Source organism: Vanellus vanellus (genome assembly GCF_965231255.1).
Source record: "Vanellus vanellus genome assembly, chromosome: 16".
Taxonomy (NCBI): Eukaryota; Metazoa; Chordata; class Aves; order Charadriiformes; family Charadriidae; genus Vanellus; species Vanellus vanellus.
In genome coordinates this window covers 5,333,971-5,360,197 of record NC_138921.1, presented here as the reverse complement: position 1 = coordinate 5,360,197, position 26,227 = coordinate 5,333,971, and the positions used below count along the sequence as shown (strand labels likewise).

The following is a 26,227-nucleotide window of genomic DNA, read 5'->3' as shown; positions in this document are numbered from 1 at the left end:
CACAAACAACCGCATCACACATTTAGTGACTTTAGTCCAGTCAGAGCCTCCACACAAATTGTATGATACCAACACAGCAGATACAACAGATCAGTATTGGGATCACATGGCACATATTTGACTTAATGAAGACCTGCAGTAACCACTCTTTTGATACCCAGGAGCCACCTCTCATAGTCCTGTAAATCTTAGCACTGCCTGACACAACTCAGGTCTCCCTCAAACTGGCACATCGATGGGCTCATTAAGACGGCATTGTTTTGTTCTTTCAGAACAGGATGAACTCAAGCAGCTATTTACCTTCCACTTTGTGAAGAGGTCAGCAAGGAAACCGTTCACAGCTTTCTCAAAGTATAGATCCCCTGCAAAGTAAACATCTCCAAAGCATCAAATAACAGCAGTTACTTCAACTATGGGGTATATTTAACCCCGAGATTCTAGGACAATTATTTTTATCAGAATCAGAGCAGCTATGTGCATAATGAATGCTAATATCGCTAAAGCACAGATGATAAAAAGATTAAAAAACTTGACTATGTTTCAGAGGATGTAAACAAGAGTCTTACTGTCAAAAGGATCTGACCTTTAAATTCATTTTTCCAACACACTCGCAGCGTGCTGGGAAAGCATCTGTACTATCTTTTAGGCATAGTACACACAACTGATCCCCTGCTCAGTTTTGAACAGTTGCCCAGTTACATATGCCTAAACACATGGTCAAAGGAAGTGGTAAGAGGTTTGCTAATGAACTAAGCCAGAAAAAACTAGGACAATGACACATAAATGACTCATTCTTAATGCCTAAAGTTTTAATACTTCTGAGCTGACTCTACCTGGGCTAAGGCAGTGTTTTTTCTTCCTCACTAAGCGAAAGTCAAGAAAAATCTAAAACATCAAAGTCCTCTTTGCACAGGACTTCCATACATTTCTGGTTTCAGGATTCACACAGGCTTGCACCGGTCCTCGTCACCAAACATGCTTATATCCACAGAAAACCTTTCCAAGGTTCATAGTCAGTTGGCCTGCTTGATTTCATCACTCAGATAATGGCACCCAGGCCCGACACTAAGGACAGGAAAATTATGGAATACTCAGGAGACAGAAAAGCCTGGCCCTGCAAGTAAGGATCTAAGAAGGCACCACAGCACATCTCAGAGCACTGCCTAGGCTAAAGGCAGGATATTTTAGTTTTATAGTAGTGGCAGTTTTCTCGTAGGGGCAGAAAGGATAGCTGCTGCTATCCACATTCACAATCAGGCAGGTCAGTTACCTACATACCATAAATATCAAAATCCCACATTTCACAGCTCATCTGGATAAAAATATAAACCATGGCAGAAGTGGAGCGGAAGACCACCTGCAAAGGAATGAAAGATCTTTAAAACAAGGTACATTCACTAAAAAGGCCAAACGCAGAAGTTAACTACAGAGCAACTTATATGACTGTGCCCGCTACATCACAGGGAACTTCCCCTCTAACAAGCTGGGATTTCAACAGCCTGAGTAATTCCTAGTGCTGCCAGCGCAGAGGAGTTGAAGCTTACTAATCATTCATTCTCCTGAATTTATTGCCATTTTTCACCTTACAACACAGCCAATCCAAATGATCCATACCAATCTGTACACAAGACAGAATTACAAGAAGCCTGGCAAGTAAAGGAAGAGAAAAACCTCCTTTCCCCCTTGCTCCCTGAAATCTTACCCGGGTGTCCTCACTGATGTATCCACAAGTGACTTTCTCACTCTTTACCCAGAGTTCACCTGCCTGCGCCCTGGAAGAAAACGAGTGCAGAATATTTGCTAACCAGAGTGAATATGAAGATTAGAGAATCAATATTTGAGCAAACAAGGGATGTACTAAAATCTGCATTCAAGGATGACTTGGAGACAGAGTAGAAATTTATTTGGTTAAAACTTGATTTTAATCCAAAAGATGTCAAACAGCTGTTTCCCTCTGCATCTGCACATTTCCTTGCCCCTTTGCCATCTCAAGAGCAACTGAAGCAACCCTCATCTGAACTATTAATACATCTTGGGAAGGGGGGGAAACATTATAAGAGGTGAAAGGAAAATTATTTGGCACTCAGAGGCTACAAGTGTAGCTTTCTGTCCTATTATTAGTTTCTTCCACTGCAAATCAGTTAGAAGCCTTCCTCCACCCCATGGTGCAGACAGAATCTATACCAGTGTCAAGGATTTTTCAGAGAAGATCAGATACTCTGGACTCTAATCTACAGTCATATGTAACAGTAAGCCCTCAGAGGAGGCACTGACCTGATACCCGCAAATTCAACTTTTTGGGTGACGTATGCACATGTGCTGACCTAAGAGAGAATAGTTACAGATGTTAAGAGAACAGTAGGCTCAGAGTGAGCAGACCAATTTACAAAAAAAACCCAAACAAAACAAAACAAAAACATTCACACTCAAGCACCTGACTTCTGCCATAAAATCATGAAAACCACTGAGCATATTTACTACTATCTCAGCCTACAGAACCTCTGCAGGGGACAACAGAAAATCATTTCTAACACATGTGAACTTTTATTGGGTTCATTTGTCTAATTTACTGTACTTAAAAGAGCCAAAGATTGCACTTCAGAGATACAGAAACAAAATCTTCTAATAGTTGCTTATTGAGTGGTACTATTGGAGAGGGGATACATTAGCATACTTCTACTTGAAAAACATTTGGATTCAATTCCTTCCAGACGTAGTAAATCGTTAAAATTCAGAACATAAGAAAAAAAACTCTCAACAGCATTTTCAGTGCCCAGGGCAGTAATTAACATTACTGCAGTGGAGTAGGAAATAAGATTATTTTTTTCTGCAACGTGTTTACATCCATTTCTCCAACTCTGATGTACTGCTTACAGCATAACTTCAGCTGCTGACACTGGTCTCAACCTCAGGTTTCTGTATGTTGTAAAACACCTATTTTCTTTTACAGTGAGCAAAGAAAAAGGCAGGTAATTCCCTCCACCCTACACATAAGGACAGTAGTAGGCCTTACCAAACTTTTCTTCAGTCGCCACATATCCCCGCGCCCAATATACTGATCTTTAAAGGTCAGCTCCACCAAGTCCAAGGTCACCTCCTGGGAAACAGAAGAAAAACAGTGCTTAGGTTTTACTTGCTGTTTCTAAGTAGTGCCCTTCAATCTGTTCTGTTAAGAACCAAATGTTACAGGGACGGCCATGCTAAATCACATCAATACTCTTAACAGATGCAACATAAAAGGGAAATCCCATCAGAATAACTGCCGAAGTTGGGCATGTACCTGGAGCTACTGTGAGCTGCAAGACACAATGTGACAAGAAAAAGCCCAAGGACTAAATCTGTGCTAGAAGTCTCAGTGCAAATTGGAAGCAAAATTAAAACAAATTACTTCCATTGTTCATGACATCAAGAAAGCCTCATTTCCTGCAGACTTTTGTCTTGTGCTGAATATAAGCTCTGACTGAAGGTCTTCTGATAGTTGGGACATTTACAAGAGATGCCTTTCTTACAAGGCTCTCTGGTGTCAAATAATGCAAATCCATGCCATGGCTCTTCTTTTGACTAGGCCACTTACTGTTTCTCTTTACTCTGCCTGGTTATCCTGAATTTCTGGAATGTAAAGAGACTTGGAATTTCTAAATTTCTATCAAGCTGTGTTGAAGCTGGTCCACAGACTTCAAAAAGAGAGGAATTGTAGGCAGAGAAGAAAAAGACACAGAACAAATAGTTGAATTGCCCAAGCCTCATTCATTTTCTTATGAAAGAAGGCTAAATACCTTTCGATAAGAAATAAATGCCTTTTTTTCCAATACTACTGTAGATAGAAACTCAGAGGGCTTTGATTTGAGCTAAGTGAAGGGACAGGTGGAAAACAGTTGCAAAGCCACGCACCTTTGGGTCAACAACATTCACATGGACATCCTGGTACGGCCGCAGTCGGAACACTTGTGCAACTGTCTGATCCACACTTATAGTTTCTGTCACAAAAATGAGAAAGGACAATAGAGAAGTGAACATCCCCAAAAGGCTTCAAGTGGTTTACAAGTACAAAATCAATACAGTGAGATAGTCACGAAACACTTAGGGCCTCAGCTAAAGACAACCGCTTCTTTCAGCTACGGCCCAATTTAAGAGTCATTCAATTGAAAGCAACCATGATAATTAACCCTAAACTTTGAGTTTAATTCCTGCAAGAACAAAAGATATAAAGCTAGTCAGAGAATGCAGAAACAAAAATTTAAGGCTAAAAAGCCGATTTTGTTTAAACCATACCTCACATAACTAAAAGCAGATTTAAAATTGGCTATTCATTTTCTGATAAAATTATAATCCTTCCATTTGTAAATAGACAAAGCATTGATTTTCTTAAAAAGTTAAAATATATACATTAGTCAATCACAGGTACAGCCCAATCACATAATCTTTGCCTCTGATTTTACTATGCATAGTATGAGTCTAGAGTTTTACCTTTCTGCAAATCTTCCTTAAGTGACTTCACTTGTAGAAGCAGGGGACTAGCATGCAAAAAACAAAAAAGGTAGACAAGCTGAGATACCAACAGTCTACACTGGTAAATCACTCTCTCAAAACTATTTAGTAACACGGCACATGGGATAAGCTAAAGAGAAACATTAATATTTTCTAGAAAGTTTCATGTATCACCCTCTCTGCCTGTCACCTTGACTTGTTCTTTACACCTATTATAATTATAAAGTACTCTTTAGGTAAAGATGACACTCTAAATGAGAAAGTAAGTCACACAGGAACTTCTCAGAACCTCATACAAATGTACTCCTACTTTTCAGATACGGGCTGCGGGATGAACAGCTTCATATAAGAAGGTTTATGTTTTTATAGCTGGCTGGGAAGTTCTAATTTTGCCTAGGATAATACTATAGGATGGAAGAATAATTATTAGGTAACAGCAGCTCTATGAAGAGGATAAAGACATTTTAGAATGCACATTCAGGTGCTACTTGCCCATTGAAAGGTCAGCAAACTACCACCAAACACAAAGAATTCCACAAAATTCAAGGGAGAGCTCCTGCTGAAGTTATATTCTTTACTTTTCTTCAGGCAGAAAAAAAAAAAACATAGCAGCATTCTTAAACAAAGTTATATCAGCTCTAAAAGCCTCTCACTCTAGAAGCCTCTGCACATGAACACACCCTTACAACACTCTAACCACCCCTGATACCAGCAAAAAGAGAATTCACCTGTATTCATCATTGGGATGTGCAATTTCCACAACGTCCCCCAACTTGATTTGAAGAAATACTTTAGGATTCACCACCAGTTCATCATCTACAAGACACAAATGAATGAGGAAAACTGCCATGAACAGGTATATACCAAATACAGATGCCTGTATGTTTGTACAAAACAGATTACTTAATACACTAGCCCAGGATTACCACGTCAGCAATGCATTATATTCACTACATGGCAGTGCTCCTATCCAGCCACTTCAATCTGGCCACTCTTGTGGGCAAAAACTTTTCTTTCAAACCACAGAACTTTCACAAAAGATTTGTTCAGCAAAAAGTGCCTTAATTAGGCAACTAGAATAATCTTTGGTATTTTTCCTTAAACATCAGCAAGAAAGCAGATAGCTATGGAATCTTAACAAGCTTTATTAACATACTATGGTTTTAAGTCTAGAAGTAGGGAACAATCAAATAAATTACATTCTTCTCAGTAAACTGAAACACATCGACATGCAGTCATAAGTCACTGACTTGTCTGTCACTTATTAAGAGTGACTGAAATACAAAGTCAAAACGAAAGTGACACAAGAAAAGGGGAAGAGGGAGAATAAAGCAATTGTAATTTGTAGGTGCAATCTCATTCTGTTCTGACAAATGCAATTTTATTTTGCTGTTATTTTGCTATTAAAAAGAGCTTTCCAAACTCTTGGTGGTATTACTGCTTATCATGTCAAAGTTCCATTTTCACTGTTTGGTTAAAAAGATCAATAAATCAGTTAATTGCTTTCAGTTAAGTGAGTGCTGGCCTCACTGTTATGAGCCAGGTGATACTGACCACTGCCTCCAAAACCCTTCTTATGTATGACAAGCTTGTACACCTTGTTGGTTCTCATCTTGGATTCCAGCTCTTCTCAGCTGCTTTGAGTAAAACCAGTTGAAGACATCTTGCATATCTAATATGGAAATGAAAGCAAACACAGACCTCTTGTCATTACAAAACCATTCTTTATACTCTATGTGTGAACAAAGGATGCTGTACCACCACATAGCCAAGAATGCCACACCTGAAAGGCAGGTACATTACAAAGTTTAATAAAGGTCAGACTAAAAGTTTAATAACAACCTCTTCTACCAGCAGGCCTGTCAGAGAGCTAGTACCACTCCCTAAAATAACTTTTATATTTCAAGGATAATTTCTGAATCTTTTGTTAAATGCTTTAAAATGAATACCCAGACTTATGCCCACTGCCAAATGTATATTCTGTTTTTGTCATTCTACCTCTTTCACACGTCTTTTTCACACGCCTTTCAAAGCTGCTGGAATCTACAGCCACATGATTTCACACCAACAGCAGAGCTGTACCCAGCAGAGGGCAGCGCTACAGCCGCAAACACGCAAGTCTGAAGCGCTGTTTTGCATGACTTTTTTTTAACTGCATCAACTACCGCATTTTTTCTTGCCACTTTCATTTAAAATAAAGCGTATTTCAAAGGAGGACCTTTACTTTTATAATTTTCTCTTTTTAGAAGCGCCTTTAAACTGGAACAAGGTTTTCTTCATAAAACTATAGCCACGTTATTAGATTAAAATATAAGCTCTTCTACCTATAATACATTTGTTATAACTGCACTCTTCCACCAAATCAAAGCGCAGAAGAACCTGAAAGTAGTATGTCTTTCAAACAGACTAAAGCTCGCAGATGTGCTTCTCAGAAAGTCAATTCCATTACCGAGCTATAAAGGCACGGTGAAAAAAAAAAAAAAAAAGGCACGTCCAAAATTTGTTAAAATAAACTCTATAAACCCTTCGAACTTGGAATTGACGTAGGTGCGGAAGAAGCAGCCGCTCGGCTGCAGCCTCTGGCGGCAGGACTCGCCCCGACGGCGCCGCAGGTGAGCGGGGCCGGCAGCGCACTGCCCCACGCGGGTGACCCGGAGAGCCAACCCCCCGAAGCGACCCCAGCCAGCCCTCCCCGGCGGCGGCAGCGCCGGCGCCCCTGCAGCCCGGGTTTAGACACTTGAATTACAGGAGTAAAGCAAGACGCCCGACATTCCCCCCGCAGCAGCTGCTAGGGGCGGTGCGGCAGCGACAGGGGGCGGCACCCTCGGGGGGCCGGAGCCCCAGGGGAAGGGGAGCGGGGGGGACTCGGCCGCCTCAAAGCTGCGGGCCGCTCCTCGGCCGCCGCGGGAGAAGCCGGCCGTCCTGCGGCAGGCCTGGACGCAGGCCCGCCCCCTCCCGCGGCCGCCGAGCGGGGCCGAGGGACGAGCGCGGGGCCCTGACCTCCCGGTCCCGTGTCCCCCGCCGCCGGACCGGCCGCCGCGCCACCGTCCCGACAAGGCCCCTCGGGCAGCGCCCGCCACTTCCGCATCCGGGGCCGCCAGGCCAGCACGCGTGCGCCACGTGACGCTCACCACGGAGGCGGGTGAGAAGGAGCGGGCCGGGCGCGCTGAGGGGCGGGGTTACCGTAACGGCCGGCCGGGCCAGGCGCGCGGCGCGGCGCGGCGCGGCGCGACGTGACGCGGCACGCGCGGGCGGGCCCGGATGAGGAAGTGATGTGACCGGGGAGAGGGCGGGCGGCGCGGCGCGGCGGGGCGGGCAGGAGCGGGGCCGACGGCCACTGCCGCTGAGGTAACAGTAACGGGAGCGGGGCTTTGCGGGGGGGCTCTGCGGGGACGCCGACCGCTTCCGCCGCCGTCGCGCTGCGGGGGTTGGGAAGGAAGGGGTGTCTCGGGTGCGGGCCCGCCTCTTCCGCCGCCGGTTGCGGGTGGGCGGCGGCGCCCCGGGACGAATAGCTGCCGGGGGGGGGACTGGACGGGACGGGACCGCCCGGCCCTGCCCTGCCCGCGGGCGGCGCGGCGGGGGCTCTGCGGGGCCGAGCCAGGACCGGGGGCCGCGGGGTCGGTGGGGCCGTCGGGCACCGGCGGTTGCATAATTACCGAGAGTGGCGGCCTCTTGGGGTCGCCTCCGGTGGCGCCGCCGCTGTCGGGGGTCTCTGTCCGGGACGAAGGAGAAGGACTCGGGGCCGAGTCTGCCCGCGCCGCTGCCGCGCTTCCAACAAAGGGCCGGTGGGTGCCGAGAAAGGGCGTCCGTTTCCCGGAGAGGGCTGTTGTCCCGGTGCGGCCGGCGCCGGTGGAGCCTGTGTCTTTATAGGCCGGTGTCGTTCGCGGAGCGGGAGGGATCAGCGCTCGGCTGATGCACCCGCGGGTTAGTAAACCGAGTAACTGACGCGTCCGTCAAACCTGCCTCAGCCCCTTCCCGTGTGTCCCGGCAGCCTCAGGAGCCGTGAGGCCGCAGCCTCTCACGACAGGGTTTGGTTCCACCACAGCGCCGGTGTCGGTTCAGCGGGAGCTCCGCTCCAAAGCGGGCTGCCGGGGCTGGCGAGGGTCCCGAGGCCGGTAGCCGGGCTCTGCGGCAAAGCGGTGCTGGCACAACGCATCCTGCACACGGCGCGTCGGGTGCCTGCATCCGAGAGGCTACAGGGCACGGTGTGGGATGGATCATGTCTTGGAAAGCGCTCCTTCGAGGAAGAAGGCAAGAAGAAAAGTTGTTGTTTGTTTGTTTGTTTGTTTTTTTCCAAGGATTAGAAACCTAAAAAATTCACAGGAAAACAAGTGATGCTTCACTTTCAGCTAAGGAGTAGGATGTCAAAGACAAGCCGTAGCAATTTGCTTTGCAGTCCCTTCAGGTTTTGCAGCAGATGGGGGTGTATCTGTGGGGAAACGTTTGAAGGTGGAAATGAGCCTTGGGAATGGCAATTTGTCCATACACTGCTTTTGTTAGTGAAACATTTGTTTAGATACTCAAACGTTTCTCAGCTCCTTTCTTAAAAAGTTATTTGGAAGTATCTTTCTTTAACATATATGCTTGAATCTTGAAGAATGAAGCTTTTCTTCTAATCTAGAGATTAGTCCTACATAAGTTGATTTAACATTGCTTTTATTTTTAGGGTAAACTGTCAGAAGCTCAGGACGACCGATCTTCAGCTGCCCCGATGCTATCATCTGGGGTGGAATCTCTTCTTGATTCTTCTGCGTCGGCTGTGCTAGAGAAATTGTACGCTGGGCTGCCAGAGAGCAGCGGCACTGAACACATGGCCTTATCGGAGCCTTACGGGGGATTAGACGCAGAGGTACCAACACCTGCGCTAGCACGCAGCGACAGCCTGTCCGCTCAGCATCGTAGGACTTTGGGAGGAGAAAACTTTTGCCAGAAGACAGAGGATTTGGGTGATATGCTGATGGTGATTTCTCATGGGCCAGCAGAATCCCATCCTGAAGAATTACTAGAGACTGGAGGCCTTGAAGAGGATGAAAAAAACAAAAAAAGAAGTTTTAGGAAACTAGACTGTTCTAGGGGTGGATACCAGAACGAAGATGAAGAGGCACAACATGCTGAGGAGTGTCATGCTGAATGCTGTGCTTTAACTCCTGGGGAAAGTTGGTCAAAACAAGTAAGCAAAGGCAAAAATTCATCCCTGTGTGGTATTTTGAATTTAGCGTTAGAGTGATGAGCCAGAGGACTTTGTCCGTGTGCTTTCCTGTTACTTATCTGTGTCTTCTGGCACATGTGTCGTTATTTGGATTATCATGGGTCCAGTGACAAATTAGACTGTTCTGCAGTAGAGGAGCAATATTTTAAAATATCAAGTTTTTCATTTTCTTAAATACCGTGGGACTGGTGTGAGGCAGGTATGTAACAGAACAAAGCACAAAACTGACTGGTCACTAAGAGAAGAGAAACAGCTTTAAAAGCTCCTTGCCCCGTATCTGTCTTTTGTGCGTACAGCATATTCTGCAGTACCGGCATTCCCAGTCAAGGTACTGACTGACCACTAAATAATAGTTATTGCAGTCTGTTAATAGTGTTATAACGCTACAAGGGGATCCACTTTAGTATTTTGGTTTTTAATCTAAAAATGAAGATTATTATTCATTTTTATGATTGTTGTTTGTACTTAGCAAGGAAATCACTGTGGGTTTCCTTTTTCAAAACAAGACACTCGCATGGTCATGGCTTTTTTTTTTTTCCCTCTCCTCTAACAAACACCGATGATAAAAATGTTATTTCTAGGCCAAGGCTTGCTGAAAATGTGCCAAAGAATACTCTATTAAAAACACAGTAGTCACAAAATTCTCTATTTAAAAATGAGATTTTTAGTGACTTTCTGGAACAGTTTCCTTTAGTTTGTAAATAGCTGTCACACACACCAGAAGAACGTAGGGGAGAAAAACAGTATTGTGACTGAACACGTACCAGCCAGGTGCACAGGTGTGTGTTTTATGTTAATTACTGGGTGTTGCATAATACTGAAATACTTTGTGGTTTTACCTCTGGATTTTGCTATCTGTTTGATTGATTTGAATGTTTGTGAAAATAACATTCATTAAACTTTCCACAGTCATTCAGTTATCCAAGATGAATTTTCACATATTTCAAATTGCAAGTAGTTTGGTTGGGGGGGTTTGGTTTGGGGTTTTTTTTTGTGAGTAGAGACCTAGGTCGTCTGTGCCAGGGTTTGTGTTTCTGAGCCAAGGGCAGAAGTGGTAAAGGGCAGGTTCTAATAAAGATCAGAAAAAGCATGCATCTTACTAGAGGTGTACAGGAATGGTTTGAGGATGTGAGAGAGACTTGGAGACTGGCTTACTCTTCTAACTCAAATTTGCCACAGTTTGGATTGTAAGCCACTTACCTTTTAGCTGCTTGCATGGCAAGACCCCATTGCTGCTAAATACAGATCTCTTCTGGGTGCATCGTTGTTTAATGGTGAGAGGATAGTGATGGATAGGATCAGAAAGGACTGACAAGTGCTTGTGTGAACCACTTGCGACACAAAGCTGCCTCTGTGCAAGGGCTGATGTGTTCTGAGGTTTCTTGGTGGTTTTCTTGTTCAGAACTAAGCTAGCTGAGCAGGTACAGCCTCTGGAACATGCTAAACGTTTCAGGAAATTGATCAATCTCCAGTGATATTTCTGTTGTGTTTCAGGAGGACCCTCACTTAAACCAGCATGAGGTGAAGTCTTCGAGAACCTGTCGCACTGAAATAACGGGACCTCTGAAGAGCACAGGTGCATGTTTTAGTTGTACATCCCTATCTACCCCCTGCTTCTTTCCCAGGTTACTTTTTGTTGATTTAAAATTGATGAACAATTGTAGGATAGCTCATTTATTTTGCTATACAGTAGAAACTATTACCCTGCATAGCTAGAGCAATATGGAAACTTAATCCTCTGCTTTTTCCTGACAGCGTGTTTACTTCCCTGAAGGCCTATTATGTAAAAGGCGTATTTTAGTTATTTAATTCAAATACTTATTTACCCCAAAGCAGAAGGTGGTGTTAATAGCAGATGTTTTGCATTTCCTTATGTTTCAAAGCTGGATTATATGAAAGCAGTAATAGCAAAGATGTGAAAAAGTATGACTCATTTTCTAATGTTTTAAAAAATAAAAAGTGCAGAATCCAAAGGAAGAGGACAACAAAACTAATTCTTAATTTCATTATGATCCGTAATCTTTTAGCTCCAAATACTGTGGTCACTTTGCCTGCATCTTTCTTTCTCACTCCATGCTCATAACTCAAACTTGGACTCAGTTGAAGAATGCCATCTAGTCTTGGTCCTTCGTAGAAAATATGAAAAAGATCTGTGGAAGTCTGCGCAAATATGTTTTCTGTAAAGTTTTGAATATGAAGATATTCTAACAGCAACTGGAACTTCTTTTGAATTAGCAGCTTCTTCATGATTTTACAAAAAAGTTTATTAATTATCATAATTGCTTGGACAGAATGAGATATGCATTGTCTTCCTATGGGTGACTTGCTGACAAAAATGCCTTCTAGGAAGAAGAAATGGAAATGGCCACTCAGTGCACAGCCGTGCAGATAAAGTACCCAGCTATGTTGGGCTTTGATGTTACAAATAAGTATTGTGAATGTTGGCCATGACTTCATGTGTATTGAGTTCTAGGACCTGCATTGCACCTAGCTCTGTATTAGAAGAATCTGAAAAGTACAGGTCTTTGGATGCCTGCTGCTCATGGGGAATGTCTGTATTGAAAAGGACTGCATTTGTTACATTAGGTTTGTGGTGGGGTAGTTAGTTTGGCTTTTCTTCTAAACACTTGTAGTAGAATTGTTAGCATCAGTTCTCACTTTTAAAAACATTTTGGTAACCAACACGCTACATGATATTGTGTACCATACTAAAAGGAGCATCGTAAGCTGAATGCCTTCTAAATTTAGTATATGGTTCTGATTTGCTTTATTTTTTCTTATGCAGAAGAAAACCAAGCAAATGTTCAGGTGACAGCTGAAACTCCGCCAAAGCTCACTGAAGAAGTACAAGGTATGAAGGCTGATGGGACTAGGATATTTAGTAAAGCAGGATACAGGAATGACAGAGTGAGTAAAGGTCCTCCACCTGAGAGCAATGATTGCCCAGATGTAGACACAGTCATGGCCAGAGCTGGCGTTTCAGAAACCAGCATGTTAGATTTTTTAGAGCCTTTAAAAGTCATGGACATTGATTCAGCCACAGAGCACCCACAAGAAACAAATGAATATAATGGGTTGAAAGCCCATACTGCCATGCCAGTGAGAACAGGGGCTAATATTGTATCTGTTTTGGAGACTAGAGAAGAAAAGTTACCCAGACGAAATCCTGTTAATGAATTCAGTACATCACTCGCTAATTGCCAGTCTTATCAGCAGGATGAAGAAAAAAATGCTTATGACTTCTGTACTGGTCCTGTACCTAAACATAATGAACGTCATAGGTTGTCATCAGTAGAAAGTTGTAGAATGCTCTTCACAAAGAGTTCTGAAGCTTTATGTTCGGTTCTGAAAAGCACCTGTTATCTGGACTTTAGAAATATGCCACTAGAAAACAATAGTACTGCAGTCCACGGAATTACCAATGGAACCCCCAAAAAGTATCTTCCCAAAAACATTGAAAGTCAGACTCCTTATGATCATGGAACTGGGTTTGTAGAAAATCGAACCTCCACATCCGTACCAGTAGAGCAGGTCTCAGTGGTAAGGAGTGAAGGATTATCTAGTGCTAAAATTGATCAGAGGGAAGTAGGTGCTAGTATAGGTAAATCATACAGCTCTGAATTTGAAGAGGCTGCTGAAGTCCGGAGAAAAATTGCCGTGGGAGATAACGTTGAAGTTGGTAGCTGGCCTGAAGCTCAAGAGGGTGCTAATTCTGAGCATTGTCATTCTTCAGTTTTTAGTTCTGTTGCTTCATCTCCTGAGGAGTTCTCAAAAGAAAAATTAAAAATGGTCCCATCAGAAGGTGATAAGTTGAAAAAGGACCAGTCGCAACTCTCTGTCAGTGATCTATGCAAGAATGATATAAAAGAAAATAGTCTGTTGATGGAAATGCGCAACGTTGCTTCCCATGAAATTGGACAGACAGACGTATGCTTTTATAATACCTCCAGCAAAATTTCTCCTCCTAGTAGCCACAGCTGTCTGGATCTTAGTACCAAGCTAGAAAAAGATTCACCTGAGGCACAACTGCTTGAAAAGGAACCTGAGAGTAATACAACATCAGAAGAGTTGGCTGGCAGTTTAGTTGAAGCTACAGAAGCTAACAATAATGACAGTTTGTCCGGTGGCAAAGAAACTAATTTGATTTATACACTAAATGTACCTCTACCTCCTGTTGCACAAAAATCAAGAGAACCTCATCATAATGAGCATCCTCCTTGTACTGCTAATGAAGTTTCAAGCAGGGACAAGGCTTGGGATAATCTATCTGGAAAAGAATCAGTTGGTGCTTCTGGAACAACAGAGGAACAAGTCACTGAAATTGTGCTTCATAAAGACAAATTCAAGTCTTCAGTAAGTTCCAAGACTTTTCATAACCCTAATATGACAAGAAGAATTTCCCAAAAGAACACGAAGTCTTCAGCGGGAAATAGAGAGTGTGTATTCACTGGTTTAGAAAATGAACATAGAGAAACATGGAATTGTAATAATCAGAGTATAAAAGACAAGTGTACAGCTGCCAGTAATTCCTGTATTTTATCAGGGAGCACACATGTAGATGATGTTCTCCCAAACAGTTATTTTAATGTTGAGGTTGATAAGAAGCTTGAAGGCAATGATAATTTGGAAGGAGAAGCTTCAGCTGGATATAATAATAAAAAAGCAGTCATCTTTCCAGAAGAACACTTCCCTTTGGCGTGTGGATCTCTTCCTTGTGAAGGTGACTGGGGCAACAGAGGTGTAGATCTGCATGGGATAAACGACATTTCCTCAACAAAACCCATGTTTTGGTCAGCTTATACTGCAGAGAAGTCTACTGCTACCTTGGTAAGAGATGAGATTTCAAATAAGAATACGGAGGTTGTGAAACAATTTGATCTTTGTAAAGTAACAGATGCCATTGAAATTGTTTGTGACAGAGATGAGGCAAAAGAACAAATTGGCATGTGTGCTCTCCAATTTGATAAAATAAGAACTGTGGATTCTGCAAAGGCTCCTGAAGGCAATCAGAGAAATAAGAGTAGTGAACAGCTATTAGTCAGATACTTGAACAAAAAATCCTGTGTTCCTAATTTTGGATTTTGCAACTCTCCAGTATGCCCTAAGAAGAAAGAACTAGGCACACATGAGAAGAAAGAAGTGTTGTCACTTGCAGCTAATCCCTCCGAGTATAGCACTTCAATCAGCTATACATGTCCATTACTCAAGAACACCAATATTCAAACACCACGTGCGGGCCAAACAGAAAAGACCCTTCATCCAATGGAAAACCAGTGTCTTGCATGTCAGAGTGAAATTCATGGCCCAGGCAGCAAGCAACATTTAGAAAGTTTAAACAAACCACCAATCACTGGCTTACAAACTATGGCTACTTCTGTGGAAGAACCCAAAATATCAGTTGGCTCTAGTCAAAGTGAAGAGATACTTATAAAAACAGGGGACGACCTGCCTCCGTTAGTTCACAAATATGCAAGACAAGACAGTTTTCAAGGAACACTGAAAGCGAATGTAGTGGATTTGGACTCTTTAAATGGTGTGAGAAATGAAGACTGTTCAGCATACGTGGGCTTCATCAGTGGTCTAACTGAGGAGAAGGCAATCGAACTAAAAGAACACAAGAACAAATGTGAAAGAGAAGATAAAGGAACTCTTGAAGAAAGCTTTTCTGATAGCAAATCACATTGCTCACAGAATGCTTGCTTTATCAAATGTGCAAAAGAGAAAGCAGAGCTATTGTTTGTAGGAAACAGAATGCAGGAGTCTTTGCCAAAGATGAAGTGGTTGGTGGAGGACCGGGAAAATGCAGTTAGTGCCCAATTTTTGCCCTTCTCATCAATCCATGGGAGTCTGTCACACAAGCCAGAAAATATGAATGTTCTTTCAGAGACAGAAACAAAAAAAAGTCTGAGAATAAAATCTATCATAAATAACTCTTGCCCACACTTAACATTTGAGCCTGGTAAAGAAACTGGTCCTCAAAAGTGTATAGGTCCATCCCATTTTGGAAAGTGTGACATCCAAGAATCTTTTAATGAGACTCGGGCAGATTCAGAAACACCATTGGGTCTGAACTTGGGTATCTCTCTGCCTGAGAAGGAAAAGCTGTGTATGTCATCTGAGAATACACAAATAGATAATCGTGATTGGTCTTCAGCTGAAGTTCTTAGCAAAGATTCTTCAGTGACAAAATTTTCTGTAACAATGTCTGTTAAAAGAAAAGGCAGCAATACTGAGATTTCATCTTCAGAGAATGAAACAAACCCTATCTTTCTGAAAGGTGCAAAAAGCTCAAGAGTTTGTGCACACAGCAAGGAAAGTCTGAGAGAGGAGGGGCATAGCATGCTAACTGTAAAAGACATGGATGTGACCTCACCAAAAAGTACTCACTGTGGAGAGAAGTTTAAGAATTTATCTGTAGAAAAGAAAGTGGGAAGAGAAGTAGCCCCTGGAAGAAAGTTGCCCAAAGAATCTTTACTTGATGGAGAAGATTGTCTGTGGGCCTTGTTAGAAGATTCAAGAGAGTCTGGTGGCAAAATAGCCCATCTCAGTACTGAGAATTATGAAAAGGTTTTGGAAGAAATCCCAAGATCTACTGTAAATAATCTTTCAAAAGGAAGAAAAAATGCTACAAAGCTCGCAAACTTAGCAAATACCAGTCTACTTTCAGAAACTGTGCATGATAGTCAACCTGAAGATGCGTCTGACGCAGACACTTCACCAAAATTGCAGTATAGTACAACACCCACATTTTATCCATGTATGAGTATACTATCAAACACTTGCAAAGAATCATCCCCAAACTGTGTGGATTGCAGTGAAGTAGGTGTGCCTTACAAATTAAATGCGCAGAGCAAAGGTAATATAAAGGAGGTTACAGGCAGCCAGGACACTATACCAGCTCATTCAGTTTGCAAGGAAAATGAGGCTTTAGGTTCAGAGAGACTTGATAAAATAGAGAAATGTCAGGTACTTAAACAAAAGAAGTATGAGAAGATGGAAGTACATCTGTTGGACAAGGCACAACAAGAACAGAAGTCAGAATATCAAGAGAAAGCAAAAATCACACTGCAGCCAAGTACGTCACACAGTTCTGAACTCTTATGCAGCTCTTCAAATGAGTTGGTGGCATCAAGAAATATGAAGTTTGAAGGTCCTTCAGAGGAGATGTTTGCTGTCAGAAGCAGTGAAAATAAACTATGTAGCACTTTAGAAGAAGTCAAAAGGCCAAAGATTACCACAGATATTATTCGTTCACAGTTTTTGAAGACTCAGGATTCAGAAATAGAAAACCTGAACCTTAATTTAGGGTATGATGGAATCCCTGGTGCCTTTGGAACTACAAATAAACTAAGAGGACCTCTTCCATTAAAAAGACAGCCTGGAAGGATGTGCAAAAAAGTTCCCACATTGTATCAGTTAAAAAACGTAAGAAAAAGCAGAAAAATTAAAAGTTCACCTTTTTTTGAGATTCCCCCAGAAATATTCCCTAAGCAGGAAAACACACTTCTCAACTCTTTGTATTTTCCATGTAAACCACCGGCAATGGAAACGGAAAGAGCCATGAGATTTGTCCATATGCCAAGGCCGAGGGCCAAGAGGTGCAGTTTGTTGAACAGCTTGAAATTTAGAAAATGTACCAAAGAACCAGCATTGTTGAGCAAGCTGTCTGCAATGGCTAGCAAACTCCTGGCACCTGTCAAAAGCATCCGTAACTTAGAACCTCTGCCATATTCTTCTGAAATTCTTCCAGTGGCTGAGAGGTACAGCCAACGTAGATCTAAAAATCTATTGGAAGCCTTTTCTTGCATTAACAGGAACTTACACTCACGCTGGGCTGACAGCTGGTGCACCAAGATGTTCAGCTTTCAGCCTTTGGCACTTTATCCTGGAGAATCTACCAAAATACTTTTTTCAGACTTGAGCCACAAGCCTCCAGCCTCTTTGTTGGATACCTCAGTTTTCCCAATTTCTTTTCACATAAAATTGGACTCCAGTCCTGTGACAGACCTCACAGGAATTACATCCTGGCACTCTGTACATCACAGACCAGTTTTGGGAGACATGCCAGCATCTCCATCAAAGTGGACTTTCTCTTTTCTCCTGTCTCAGAGACCTTTAGATACAACAGTTTTCAAGGAAGAATCTAGTCTAGATAACAAGCTGCATTCCTCTCTCTCTGTAACAACCCCGAGGGCTGTTGTCCTTCATCCTGACCGTGGAAGAAATGCCATGGCTGAAAGAAGAGGAGGTTGTTCCATGCTTGGCCTTCACACAGTGTTAGCACTTTCCTCCCCTGGATGTTACAGGATTTGGACAAGAAGAAGAAACTTAACCAGTCATATTCCTACCATCCAGAGACTATTTATATCACAATTCGCACAGGGTTTGAAAGAGGCAAGGTATCCAGCTTCTGTATCAGATGACCTCGTCTCTTCATTGCCATACTCATTGGGCAGGGTATTATCCATATGGAGTCAGCATGGTCCTTCTGCCCATCTCTCCGAAATCACTTCTCTCCATTCCAGTCACTGCAAGTGGCAGCCAAGTGTGGGCATCGAGAACAGGTAAAACCCATCAACTTATTTCTGAGATTAAATATGTATAGGGTATGTACTTGCTCCTTTTTGGGAGGGAGAGGGTAATTGCAGCTTGCATTGGAGGGTCAGTTTCCCCTGTTCCAAATCTGCACATTCAGCTCCAAAAATGGCTCAACGTGGAAGATTCTTTCCTATGGAACAGTCTGTTAGCTGAATTTAAATATATTTGCCTTCACTTCTTTAATACTGTCCTGTTTTGGCAGAATGGCTAACTCTATTTTCTTCTCCCTTGCAAAATATACACACCATGCATCAGAATATATAATGCAGAAAGGTGAGCTACTTCATTAGGTCTATTCAGAGTGACTGCAGAACAACTGGATTTCTGAGGTAGGAAAGTTCTTTTCAGAGGTCTGAGCCACAAGTGCCACTTGGAACCACTCTAAAATGCTCAATATCAGGTTAGGAAGAATCCTAAGGGGTGGGGGGTGGCATTCACTTAAATTTTGAACTGTATTCCATGACTGTTCTATGCTGATTGAAACCTCTTTATGTATGCTGTGCCTTTTGATAGTATGTGCTCGACATATTGTTGGCACAGTCAAGTGTAGCTCCAGTTCAGGTTGGTAATGATTTTGTGTGTGTGTGTGTGTGTGTCATTCTCATTATGAGTGGAAAGAGGACTGAAATCTACTCCGCATATTTAAATTTAACTTGCTATGGGGATTGAGATCTTTTTACTAAGAAACAGAATAAGAGAAGAGGTTCCTAGCTGTGTCTCAGGATTTTTGCATGCTCTTGAACAAAGATTTTGCCCTTAATGCCTCAGTGACATGGGGCAGTGAAGTCCCCGATTTTATAGTCCTGCATAGGGTATAGGCTCATGAGCACTGTGGAAAAGAAGATTTGACTAATTCTTTAGTTGCAGTCTCTAGAGAATTGTTGAATTTGGCTTATCTTATGTCATAGCTTGACATACGTATAACCAAAAATCTTGCCAGATAACTAATGCTGCATTTTGTATAAAAGTTTAAGTATATCACTTGTTAATAGAAATTCTAATGTGTATGAAAGGTGTGAGTGAGCTTTTGAAAGTACTACTCCATTCTGGGAGTTATCTGCACTAAAAAAAAATGAAGTTGAATAATGGCGTAGAAACAACTTGGCATCACATTCTATTGGACCTGCATTCTTTTTCATTTCATATGAGTCGATATATCAGGCTGAATTTTCTAATGTACAAATTAGTACTCTGGAAGTAACCATACCAGTAAACTACAGTTTGAGCACTAAACTTAAAAATAAGACATTGTTGCCATTCTTTAAAAACAAAACAAACACGTTTTTAAAACTTAGTTCCGTGTATGAAGTGAATTTGTTATTTTGTATTGTTGAGGCATATTATCCTTGGACTGGGAGATGAGAGCTGACTTACGCTTTCGAGTTTTCTCCCATAGTTAAGTCTACAGACTTCTAGGCAGCTTGTTACAGCATATCCATTTAGCTAAAGTATGAGGATTTAATTCCTTGACATAAAGGGTACTTTGAAAACCAAATATTTTGCTATGAAAGATCTTTAGCCCAAAGGGAGAGAAGCCAAATCAAACCTTATCACTTCAAGTGGAAAAATAACCCCAAGTTAAAATAGCCTAAAACTCAGTTTGTTTTTTCTTTAGAATATCTTACAAATATGTGTATGAGGTAGGCTTAATTCTTCTGCCCTACTTGGATTTTCTCAAAAGTGAAGTTGTTATAGCATGCAGTAATTTGAAAAGAATGTTTGCCAAAGTTTAAAGCGCAGCAAATAAATTCTATTCCTAAAACAGTTATGCAAAAATTAATATTAAAGGTTTGGCTGTAAAACAATGTAAAGAACAAAAAGGTAACATTTTCAATAGTTAACACCATTTTAGATTCCATTCTGCTGAAGATTGATAGCCTGTTCTCATCAAGTAATAATTCTTCTTTTAGTAAAGGTATTAAGAGGAACAGTGACAAAAAGATAACCCAAGGTCTCTGCAGACCATTTTCTTGTGGAAGAGATTTGTCCTCTTTAAAATATTTCATTCATTGTTAGTGTTTTTAATAACCAGGAAAACAAGACACTAGAAGTAGTTCTCCTGTCTAAAAATCTTTTTCTGTCACTTCCACTGCCAGTTATAAAGCATTCTTTAAGTGAAATCTTTTTTTCTAATTAATGCTTATTTGGATTCAAAATTTCTAAAGTGTTTTTTCTCTCCCTGTATTTTTTTTTATTATTATTATTGCATAAAACAGTTAGGTCTGCCTCTAGCACGGAGGAGCCTGATGCACTATTGATGCAGGTTCCAGGGGCGTTGGGATAGTGGGTGGAATATTGAGAGAAACAAAATGTTATAGTTCTGATATTAAATGCCAAACACAAGAAATGGATCTTTCTGACCTCCTTATATTTGGACTTCACTGTGCTGCCAGAATGGTTGGTTTTCATTTGTTTTGTAGTATTCCAGTATGGCTGTATCTTCTGTGCTTTACAACAGTGAAGTACATTTAGCTGTTAGTTCGGGAGAATAGCAAGTACAAGATTTGCTGTTTAATGCTATTAATAGTGTGGGCACAAAACCAAAACTTAACATTAAAGGACTTATAGCTGCTGTGCTGACTTTTATGCCATAGAATTATGGTAATTACCAACCCTTATGGAGAAGCCTTTGGTTATTCCAATTGATTAAGAATATTCAAGTAAGATTGTAGGAGTTAGAGGCAACAGGGAGTTAATCTTATGCAAATCTTTCCTTTCACTTGTTACTGTTGCCACTATGCACTTTTTTTATTTAGTAGCCAAATCCTTCAAGGGTTTTGGTTACTTTATAAAACTGGGGGCTTTGAATGAGGAATACAGACTTTCATAGAGATAATTACAACTTTCAGACTAATCCTATTGCTCTCTTTCTGTACTTTTATTTCCTTTTCTCATCACTACCACTTTTAAGTGAAAGTAAGACTATTTCCCTAATAAGTTGTCAGTGAAACTTAGTGGACTAAATGGCAGATGTGGCTTACTCTTGCATCGTTTTAGTCTTTCATTGTCATTCCTGATATTAGCATTTTTTGTCTTACAGTCTGGTTTATACTAATAATTTTTCCCTCATCTTTTTATAATGTAGACCTAATTTCTGTCTGTCTTTTTTTTGTGGTGTTTTTTTTTTTTTTATTATTATTCTTTTGAACCAGCTATGCCGTGTTACCGCACTTACCTGTACAGAGTATGGAAGCACTGCAGACTGCAGGTCATGAGATACGGTGAGTCTCTTGGATTTTGATATTTATTCTGTGTAGTGGGACCATACGTTTTCTTAGAAAGGCATTGATTATGTCATTTTGGCTTTTAGCTTTTGGCAGTTCACTTTCTGATTAAAATGTTAGTGAAGTAAACTGACTGGATCATGTAAGAGAGAAGTGTGGAGGGGCATTAATGCAAACACCATGTAGAACATGAACAGAACAATTCTGTTACTTTCAGACATGTTGTGCCACTTATTATGACATTAATATGTGAAACTATAGAAGTTTGTTTCCTTACTTGGATATGTGTTCTTTCTGTCTGAGCCAACTGGACATTAGGTGCTGAAACTTCCTTCTATTCTGTGTTGGGATGGCAGATATAAAAGCCATCTTTTAAATTTATCTGTAAACAAAAAGTAATAAATTAATAGTGGTGTCAAAGAAAATTGCTGGCAAAAAGGAGGATTAATCACTTTTGATCAGTAGTTACTAAATAGAGCTGTAACCTGTTTAAACCCACTCTTTCCTTTTTGTATAGTTAAAGTTACATGTTCAAATACGCTGGCAGTTTATTTTGTTTCAGTATCAATGTGGGCTGCATGGTTTTTGGCTGTATGTATGTACCAGAGAAAGTGTTCGCTTACTTGGGCAATTTCTGTCAACTGCATTGCTTATTGTGCCCATATTGCAATTTAGGGACATCACCTGAGAGCATGGAATGCTATTGCAGCATAAATTGGGCACTAATCTACATATGTTCTCTTTTTTCTCTGTTACAGTCTGGAAACTTCATTCCCTCTTCTGTTACCAAAGTCTTGCTCACTTCCAGAATCATTGCCATCTCCCCGGAGGCTTTCAGCATCAGAGCTCCATGTCTGTGCTCTTGATGAAGCTGATGATTCCATTCCAGCCTGTCTTAGATCCCAAGATGACACAGAACTGAAAAAAGTGAGTTCATTTTAGATTTTAGATATCTCAGAATCTTGGTTCCCCAAAACTTGAAGCTGCTGCTGCTGAATATTATCTGGTAACTGTTAAAGATGAGGAGAGAGAAAACAGGCTGTTAGTCCCAGTCTGTGCTGCTTCTTTCTTTTCTTCAAGCAGAAAGGTGTAAAACCAAAAAGGAATGTTTATCCTATAGATAATGTATACTCAGGGAATTCTGTTGACTAGTGTGGTCATTATTTCCTTCATTTTACTTTTTTTTTTCTTTTTCCTTTTTCTTTCTTAAGATTGAGCCAGAAAAGAGGCCAAAGAAAGTCTCACAGATCCGAATCAGGAAAACTGTTCCTAAGCCGAACCCTAACCTTACTCCAATGGGACTACCCAAACCAAAAAGGTGAGCAGTATCTCTTAAATGGACTCATACTAGCTTCTGTTGCTTACATTGCCTGCATAATAATGTATTAATTTCAATAAATGCTTCTCTTACCACCAGTATTTTATACCTTACCAGTTGAGTGATATCTGATGTATTCTTCCTTCACAAGAAAAGATTGACACAGCTGTATCAACTGTTTAAAAGACTGAAGAAAGAAATTGGTCTTTGAACATAACTTTTTTCAAGTGAGAAAGGATAAATAAAGGACAATTGGATATGAACTACTGACTGGGTTTTAGGCAAAATGTGAAAAACTAAGCTGCAATGGAATGATTTTCTAAAGAAGTAGTTCATATCGGAAAGCATATTGAAAGCAAGTCATTCTACAATGCAGTGAGATGAAGTGATCCATTAGGAAGTTCTGTTGATGCAAATTATGTTGGAGTTATTCACAGTCCCTTCTTTGTTTGTGGTATATGATCTTAGGGAAGCATTAGTTCAGTGTAGATGTGGGTAATCACAGTGCCAGATATTGATCAAGCTTTTCCAATCAGTCATCTAGTATTTTGTTCACTTCTGTCTTAAAGAGAAGGGCCAGCTTTGACAAAGGTATGCATTTCTTCAGAGATCAGCTTGCTCATTAAGTATCAATAAATGACTTTTAAAATCAGTCTCAAGAGACGAAATGTTAATCTGCTAAACTCTTAAGTCTTTCTTAGCTTCCACAAAAAAAGTGACCTGTGAAGGGATTTCCCTTTCTTCTTTTGAGCATTGTTATTTCAAACCATAATAGAATGCTAGAAGGAACATTGACCTCTGCAGAAATGGCAAATCTTGACCCAAAGCTTATAAAAACACTGTATGAAATTAGGTACTTAATGACCTCATTTTTCATTCCTCCCTCTCCCCAGTTAGAATCTAAGTCTACGTTTTAAGATAAAGCATAATTAGTTAGCGTTGAAACATAGAACGCAAACCATACTTGTTTCTAGAAAATCTGCTTGTTGTGAAGAGAGGTGGTTTCCAAAGTCTTCTTTCTTGATTGATTTGTTCATTACTTTTTCAGGCTTAAGAAGAAAGAATTTAGTTTAGAAGAAATTTACACAAACAAGAACTATAAGTCCCCTCCTCCAGCCAGGTTGGTTCTGCTTCCTAATGAGAAAACTAAGACAAGTGTAAATTACTTAGGCAGAGAGAGTGAGAAGATTAAAGATGTCTGAAAGCTAAGAGGGAGATGATTTTTTTAAAATTGATCTAGTTTAAAGTGGTAGAGGAAGTTAATTCAAAAATAGTACCTCTTACTATTTGGATGGAAAGTAGTGAAATAGAATATGAACTAAGAATTTGCATCTGTTTAAGTATGGATTTGTATATTTTTTCATCTACTCATTCATTCCAGCCTCCATCCAAGCACCGTACTTACTTTTTCAAAACTCAAAGGCAACTAAATTATTCTTTAAAATACTAAGAATAACTGCCCATCATCAAGTATATCATGGTTATCAAGACCACTACATTTTTTAATGTTCAAATATGTTTAGTCTATAAAGTCAAGATTCTATAATTGTACTTTTGAACTGAAATATGTATAGAAAGAGATTCAACCCAAATGTCTATGCACCAATAACAAAGTAATGCTAGTAATGCTAGTAATGCTAGCAGTAATGTGTGGCTGTAGGAGGTGTAAGCTGTAGATGGGTATACATTACAAGAGGTGTTATGGGACTGTAAAAATGTAAAAGTTAGAAGTGTGTTTACTTGGCTTATGAAATCCGCCAGTCTCTCTGTCCTTAACTGCTTCTTGAGTATTCATGAGTTCTGTCCTTTGCTTTTATCAGGAGCTTGGAAACAATATTTGAAGAACCCAAGGAGAAAAATGGACGCTTGATCTCTGTCAGCCAGCAGAAGAGAAAACGGATTCTAGAGTTTCAGGACTTTACTCTTCCACGGAAAAGGAAGACACGAGGCAAAATCAAAGTAGTGGGTAGTTTCACCCGAGCAAAAAAAGCTGCACTACAGAGTGCAGAGTTAGATGCTCTTCTGAGTCAGAAGCTAATGGACCTTGAAGCTTTTTTTGCAAAGGAGGCTGAGCAGGAGCAGGCCTCTAGCGTCTGAGGAAGCCATTTAGCTGAAGATGGGCCAATCAGCTCCCTTAGCATTTTAGTCTCGTTGGGAGAAATCTACTGACTTCTTCATACATTACTCTACCACTCTGTTCTAATAGCTGATGATCAGGTTTTGGCTGTGGTCCTCTTTAAGGTGCTATTTTATTTTATTTTAAAATGCTATTGGAGGGATTCATTTAGGTCCCTTTTTGAGTGTAACACAGCCACATACAGTTTACCATTCCTTCCCCAGCCTCTGGAAATTACTGCTAATATTTAAACACCTTTTGGGGGTAGAGTAGGAGTATAAAGGAGGAAGCAGTGCACCTTCAGTGATGCTAGAGCTCCGTACTCCAGGTCATTTGCACATTCGAGTCTGCTGTTGTTACTGTAATGGCTATTTTGAACAGCCTGACAGAAGAGATATGGTGTTTGATAAAGATGAATTCTAGCAAACACATTCTTGATACACCACTAACTTTTTAATAATTAAAAGTAGCTGTCTGGGTTTGCTTTCAATTGTTTCTTCCTTCTGTTTACCTAGAAGGTTCCTTCTGAGTTTCTGTGCCCTTCCTGGCTTCAGGCACCAGAAGTCCCACATGACTAGACTTTAAATAATTTGCACTTTGTATATGTTTCTTTATTTGCTGCATGAGGACACCTTTTAACATGATCGAGCTCAAAAAAAGGTAATATTTTAAGAAAAAATTGTGCTCAGTACTAATTTTCCCTAATAGTAGATTTTACCTACTTGGCTGATGTCAACCTCTTTTCCAGAGGAAAAGGTAATTAGCCCATGAGGATGTTAATTTGCAGGATACATAGGTAGTAGAGGTTTTTAGTTAACTGAGCTGAGCTGCTATATGCAGGGAACACCAGCAAAGTCTTTGAGACTCATTTTTAAGTGATTTTAATTCTAGTACAAACATCAACTTGATTTTAATGCCAACAAGAAAATAATTTTTTTACCATTTTAGATTTACAATTCATGGAGCTTATAATTAGATATTCTCTGTACAGCACTGTTGTACATAATAGCTAGTGTTGTACAAAGAGCCTCCTAGCATGTGGAAATTTTTTATTTTTTGTTACGTAAGGCCATTTGTAATTATCTGATGCAGCACTGGGCAATTTCTCAGCTATGCCTTTTGTGGGAAGAGAACTCCCTTCTGGGGTAACTTCTGTTACACTTACTTGAAGCATAATTCAAAATGAATGCTAGCTGCTGTTCAGGTAATTTCTGTCCTTTAGTGCCTATAGAAGTTATTCAGGCAAAGAGGTCGTTGTTGGGATGCTCAAATTT

General features: G+C 40.9%; 2 protein-coding genes across 2 annotated transcripts in view; one reads left to right on the top strand and one right to left on the bottom strand.

Annotated features, from left to right (window-relative positions):
• DEPDC5 (DEP domain containing 5, GATOR1 subcomplex subunit) overlaps positions 1-6,310 on the bottom strand; it is a 47,159-nt gene extending 40,849 nt beyond the window's left edge. The window contains exons 1-9 of the mRNA XM_082491500.1: positions 6,043-6,310; positions 5,217-5,304; positions 4,468-4,514; positions 3,892-3,977; positions 3,014-3,097; positions 2,275-2,324; positions 1,703-1,772; positions 1,279-1,357; positions 301-362 (exon numbers count right to left, since the gene is read on the bottom strand). Of these exons, the coding sequence (XP_082347626.1) occupies positions 301-362; positions 1,279-1,357; positions 1,703-1,772; positions 2,275-2,324; positions 3,014-3,097; positions 3,892-3,977; positions 4,468-4,514; positions 5,217-5,304; positions 6,043-6,100 (624 nt within the window). The 5' untranslated portion in view covers positions 6,101-6,310. The remainder of the gene's footprint in view (positions 1-300; positions 363-1,278; positions 1,358-1,702; positions 1,773-2,274; positions 2,325-3,013; positions 3,098-3,891; positions 3,978-4,467; positions 4,515-5,216; positions 5,305-6,042) is intronic.
• Positions 6,311-7,765: 1,455 nt separating this feature from the next.
• PRR14L (proline rich 14 like) lies at positions 7,766-25,648 on the top strand. Its single transcript, XM_082491858.1, has 9 exons — positions 7,766-7,836; positions 9,155-9,658; positions 11,192-11,273; positions 12,483-18,261; positions 21,448-21,516; positions 22,278-22,446; positions 22,731-22,837; positions 23,886-23,957; positions 24,658-25,648. The coding sequence occupies exons 2-9, from the start codon at positions 9,200-9,202 to the stop codon at positions 24,932-24,934; spliced, it is 7,014 nt and encodes a 2,337-aa protein (XP_082347984.1). The 5' UTR covers positions 7,766-7,836; positions 9,155-9,199; the 3' UTR covers positions 24,935-25,648.
• The last annotated feature ends 579 nt before the right edge of the window (positions 25,649-26,227 follow it).

What these genes read in the sequence shown, in the direction of transcription:
- PRR14L (XM_082491858.1), top strand. Translation starts at nt 9,200, where the DNA reads ATGCTATCATCTGGGGTGGAATCTCTTCTTGATTCTTCTGCGTCGGCT. An exon ending in GGGACCTCTGAAGAGCACAG is followed by an intron (nt 11,274 to 12,482) that starts GTGCATGTTTTA and finishes TTTCTTATGCAG; the next exon opens with AAGAAAACCAAGCAAATGTT. An exon ending in AGTGTGGGCATCGAGAACAG is followed by an intron (nt 18,262 to 21,447) that starts GTAAAACCCATC and finishes CTTTTGAACCAG; the next exon opens with CTATGCCGTGTTACCGCACT.